The 6000-nt window shown below is 35.1% G+C and overlaps 1 protein-coding gene across 1 annotated transcript in view; it reads left to right on the top strand.

Annotated features, from left to right (window-relative positions):
- Window positions 1–2646: 2646 nt before the first annotated feature.
- LOC306857352 (RUN domain-containing protein 3A) overlaps window positions 2647–6000 on the top strand; it is a 40119-nt gene continuing 36765 nt past the window's right edge. Inside the window, exon 1 of the mRNA XM_079397260.1 lies at window positions 2647–3126. Coding sequence (XP_079253386.1) covers window positions 3020–3126 — 107 coding nt within the window. The 5' untranslated portion in view covers window positions 2647–3019. The remainder of the gene's footprint in view (window positions 3127–6000) is intronic.

Here is a 6000-nt window from a genome sequence, read left to right as displayed (position 1 = left end):
TTTATGACAGGATTTTACCGGACATCAGTGTACAGTATGCTCTCCTCCTGATACTTTCCCTAGTTGAAAGGTTTGTACATAACTTAAAAATCAATGTGGATTTAAAGGGGCACAATGAGTACAATTCTTTTTAGTTCCTGTGCCATTCCTTTGTGAGTCTGAAAATGAAAGCCTTAGTAAGTCAGGTAATGAACCTGTAGGCCACTAGAAATTTGCATGATAAAAGTTTCACATTTGAAATGAACTGTAAAAAAAGAATGCTTACCATCAGTTGTCTCTCTTTATCGTTTCAAATATTTGTTTAGTTAATGTTCAGTAAGAATCTCAAAATAACGGCCTGCAATAAAAACCTGCATTTGTATTAACGAGACTGTCCATGTTGTGCCATCCCTTCAAATCTCTGCCCAAGCCATTATGATATTATGATGCTTACTTTAATCTGCTTTTAGAATATGAGCTCTAATTTTGGAGATATTATGTTTTGTTGCAGTTAAATGCATTATTAACCAAAATCATAAGATCGTGATGGTTGTAATGATATTGATATTTTGTGATTTTGTATTTAGAAATCCACCTGATGAAAAAAAGGACCATGTGGTGTTTAATGTAAAACTATTTTTTTATGTATTGAATAAAATCTGTCTGTAAAAATGTTAATACTTATTTTAATAATTTATTCAATATGTACTGTATGTCACTGCACTGTAAAAAAAAAAAAAAGTTGCAAATCAGTGACAAAATTACGTCCACAGTGTAAGTGGAGATATTAGTTTTTAGTGGATATTTATGTTTGATGTAAGGTTTAAAAAATGGATGTGAAAAAAATGCATGTGTTTGTGTTTGACTGGCAGATATTTTTACTTCTAATACAATTCAAAACAAACAAAAAAATGTCCTTCTGTTATGGATCTGCTCTTTCCTTCAGTCTTTCTTCTACTCTAAAACTATATATTTCACATTCTTTCAGCAGCCTGCCCTAGATGCCCTCTCACTGCAGTCAGGAATTTCACAGCAGAGCTTCAGGTCTAAACCTAGCCCTGGACTTAGACAGTCTGGGTCACATACAAATGTGCAAGAACATTAAACTTAACATTAGAATTGTTGGTTATATTTTTGCCATTATGAATCTGCATTACACATCCAGTGAGCCATTATTGACACCTTTTCATATTTACATTTCACAGTGCAACAAAATAAGAGTGGGGTGTGTTGCATGTTTTAGCAATTCGAATGATGCTGACAAAAGGACCTCTAGTGGATATATGGGTAACTGCATCTCAATCAAGTTTTTGCTATGGAAAACGTGGGCTATTAAAAGAAATAGCTCACCCAAAAATGAAAAATCTCTGGAAATGTACTCACTCTTAGGCCAGCCAAGATGTAGATGAGTTTGTTTACTCATTGGAATATATTATGAGAAATTTATTATAACATCACTTGCTCACCAATGGATCTTCTGCAGTGAATGGGTGCCGTTTGAAATATGGACATTTTTCTTACAAAAACGGATGGATTCGTTACAGGTGGCCTTTATTCACCCCCCGGAGCCGTGTGAGGCACATTTTATTATGGATGTGCGCACTTTATTTTATGTGTTTTGGACTGTTGTGTTCAACAGAATCAGCCACCCACTGCAGTGATAACGCTTGGAATAGCCAGGAAACATTTTAATATAACTCCGTAATGAAAGAAGAAAGTCATATACACCTAGGATGCCTCGAGGCTAATTTTAATTTTTGGGTGAACTAACCCTTTAAATACATATTAATGATGGTATTGTTTGTTTAACACATAGCTTTTAATTTCACAAGATGTTAATTGATGGACTGGAGTGATGTGGATTATTGTGATGTTTTTATCAGCTGTTTGGACTCTCATTCTGACGGCACCCATTCACTGCAGAGAATTCATTGGCGAGAAAGTGATGTAAATCTGTTCTGATGAAGAAACAAACTCATCTACATCTTGGATGGCCTGATGGTCAGTATATTTTCAGCAAATTTTCATTTTTTAGGGCAAACTAAAGACGTATAAAAATAGTCAGTCAATCTCTTTAGTTCACTTGTCTCACAAGCAGTTACTTAAAAAAAACACAAGGGATATTACTTGTATTTTATGTCGGAGAATAAAATGTGACTAAATCTTAAGCTTGTGTGAAACACAGACATTATTTTAGGCATTTAACTAAAAACTCTTGACTTCAGGACGATGTAACCGGAAGTGCTAAAATGTTAACTCGTTCTGGTTTTTGAGCAACAAAAATATTTCATCCACACAGCGCTCTATTTAGCCAGAGCCATACTGTTTAAAAATAAGACCTTTTACAGAAACAAATGCAGTACTGGTATAATCTTGGTGAGGTAGTTATTCAAGAATAATGGACATCTCTTTAACTACTGTGAATTCCTTAATTATTATAAGATCCCTGTAACAGGTAAAAAGTTGGCGGTCGTATTTGATGCCATTCCTAGTGGCCTTATTCAACTTTTGTCTGGCAATATATCTTCTGAGTCTATCTCCTTATATAATAATCACTTAAGTATTAATGGTGTGAGAATTATAGATAATAAATGTAATAACTTTCATATTTAAAAAATTATGCAGAACCACAGAAGCTATTGACTGACGCCCTCTAGCGGCCGCTTTGGTTCACTGCGTCCTCGCGGCATTGGAAAGGTCTGTGCGTCCTTCATGCGCATCTCAGCCTCACCTGGAATAACATTTCCAGTTAATGAATCTTATTAATTCGACCTCATAGTTGTTTCATATGAAGCGCTGGGTGTTGAAAGAAACGTGAATCATCCTAAAATGATTTGTCTGATCCGGTGAATGCTGAGATCATGATGAGGTCAGTATAGAGGAGGGGTGCAGACGTCTCTCTTCTTTAACAGCTCAAGGAGAAAGCCTCAGTTCATCTGCACTGTAATGGCGTTTTCACATCGACTGTCTTCACCTGCCATGCCTCGTCTCTGAATGCGGTTGTGTGTGTATTTGTGGCGCAAGGGAGGGGTCCAGTGGGATGGAGCAGAGTTTTATGCAGTCCGCGATGGCTATGGGTGCACAGTCCAAGAAAGGCTTCTCCAGGAGCATCGCCGTGGAGAGAAGAAACCTCATCACGGTTTGTAGGTGAGTGAGAAGCCTTCAGAAGTCACGTAACGTTATGTTTGTGTGTTGCGATGTTTATGGCCTTCAGCGGAGTCATGCGTCCGAAAATATCATTTGCTCTTTCATTTCATTTAGAAAACGCGGCACTTATGTACTGTGTATGGAAAGGCTTGCAGAAAACAAATGTGACGTTTTCACCATCATCTCAAAGAAATCTGTAGGTTTATGTTGTTTAGGTCTATGTCGGACATACATCGTAAACACCGGATTGCTAAAGCTCTTTAGTTCCGTTTACTTCGTTATGTGAATCTATAAGCTAATTTTTAATTATTAACGGTGTTTTGTCAAGTTTCTGTACACAAATTATTTTTGAGACCGGATATTTCACGCAATGTGATTTATCTCCGTTCCCCGGATGATATCGTTGCTATGACGACAACCTTCCTCCAGCAAGGGCAGCAGGGCTGACGGGGGCTGCTGGGAATGTGCTGTGCTGTACAGAGAATAGGGGTCACAATGATCCAACAATAAAAATTAGTACTTATTATTAATATACTGACGAAAATCATTGATGTTTTGGATTCACTTTATATTAGGTCAGTCATTTAAATGAATCACTTGAATTTGATACAAAACCTTTATTGTACACATACCTGTTTTTACATTGTACTTATATAAAAAAAAAATACATGCATGTAATTAAAATTTGTAATTTTATTTCTGTAATTACACATATAATTACACTAAAAGCAAAGGGCTTTTCAGTACAACATGCACACTGTCAGTACTCTTTCTGTGACACAAGTACAAGATAGATAAGGCACCTAATATAAAGTTTGACCAAGGTTTTTCTCTCCAGCTTCTGGCTCTCATGTCCTACTCTGCCTATTGTACTGCTGTGGAGGGCTGTACTGAAAGAGTCATTGTTGTGATCAGAACAATTGATGATGAAGTCACTGCTGGCAGGAATAACATTGCTCCATGTATGACTATGCTATATTATGCGTTAAATGAAATTATAATTTGTGTAGTTGTGTGGAGACTGTAAATTATACTGTATATCTTCTTTCTAAAATGATGGCAACAGAATACAATAAATATTATTAATTAAATATGATTATGTTTGGAAGTCACTTTTCCAGCATATTTCTGCCCCAGACACTGGATAATGTTCCAGCATTCCCATGACCATAAGCAGAAGATAGACTGATGTTTATAATTAAGTATTTAAACAAAGAAATACAAAATATACGTTTTTATAAACCATGGAGTTAATTGGAATTAAAGGGGTCATGAACCGAGAAACCAAAATTCCCTTGATCTTTTGACATATAAGAGGTCATTGTATAAAAAGCATCCTGCAATTTTCAGAACTCAAAACTTTCTTGTTAGTCTAAAAACAGCTTATATTGAAGCCAGTCTGCCAAAAATCCAGCTTGTGGGAATGTACAACTCTATGAGGTAATAAAAGAAGATCGACGCCTGCTTCTACAGCGCTGCCTGTTTAATCCCACCCACTGATTCACGCATGTAGTGTAGGTCTACGCAGAAACCAAACGATAAAGATGGGGCTGAAGACAGCAAGATGTTGTGCAGTGCCAAGCTGTGGAAAAAAACAGTCTTTGCCTTCGTTTACAAACAAGGAACAATTCGATGTGGGATTTTAGATAAGATTGAAACTAAAAGACGATGCTGTGTCGACTATATTGGGTTCGACAGTAACACACAAGTGTGAGTAACTGTCTTTGCTTTGTCTGTTAAACAGATCGATTGATTTGAGTATTTATGTGTTTTAACCTAAATCACATCAGCATCCCTCTGTGAAGGACGTAGGCTGTTAAACATACAATCCACCACGCCTATTCAAACAGAGCATTCTGATAAGGAGGGTTAAAAACAGGACAGGAAATAGCCTATTAATTCAAAATTATGATGTTTTTTGATGTAAAAATCTTGATAACATAAGTGGACCTCAGAGAATAGTACAAAATAAAAAACAGAGGCAGTTCATGACCCCTTTAAAAGAACCATCATGCTTATAAAGTAGTAACTAATTTTTGTAATTGTATCGATTAAATAATTAACTCTTATGAAATTTGTTCACTCCATTTACTTCATATTTTCCAATATTAGGTGCTTCATAACCCAGCGTTAATGCAGGTGGAACTACCTTTCAAAACGTGATACATTACGTAACTCAGATTTGATTCTAAAAAGCCCATTTAATATATTTTGACTAAAACTATTTATAGCAAGAAAGCAGGTGACATTCGGTCATACAAAGCATTATAAAGATGATTATTATGTTTAACAACATGACAAAATAATATCATGTTGTCTAATACAGTAAAACTCATAAATAATACATTATGTACTGTAATGTTTGTCACTCAGTTGGAAGCAGTTATATTCATGACCTTTCTAAAGATTAAGTAAGTACAGTAGTAAGATGTTAAGTAGATTAAAAAGATTCAGTTAATGCATTGATCCACACAGTTCAACGGAACACACTCATCATATTATCATTGGCTATTACCTCACCAGTGCTTCTAGCAACAGCTTTTAAGGAGTAGACTTAGTGTATTAAATATTTCAAATTTTTTTTATTTTATATCTTATCTTTGTATCTGAAATTGCTTTTATTAAATACAGGTGCATCTCAATAAATTAGAATGTCATGAAAAAGTTCATTTTTTTCTTGTAAGTTATTTCAAAAAGTGAAACTTTCATATATTTTAGATTCATTGCATGTAAAGTAAAACATTTCAAACGATTTTTTGTTTTTAATTTTGATGATTGATGATGAAAGTCAAAAATTAGTATCTCAAAATATTAGAATATTTACATTTGAGTTTCAATTAATGACCATCCCTACAGTATAAATACGGTATCTCT

The sequence above is a fragment of the Barbus barbus genome (genome assembly GCF_936440315.1).
Source record: "Barbus barbus genome assembly, chromosome: 38".
In the NCBI taxonomy this organism is placed as follows: domain Eukaryota; kingdom Metazoa; phylum Chordata; class Actinopteri; order Cypriniformes; family Cyprinidae; genus Barbus; species Barbus barbus.
This window is presented reverse-complemented; position numbering and strand designations above follow the sequence as displayed.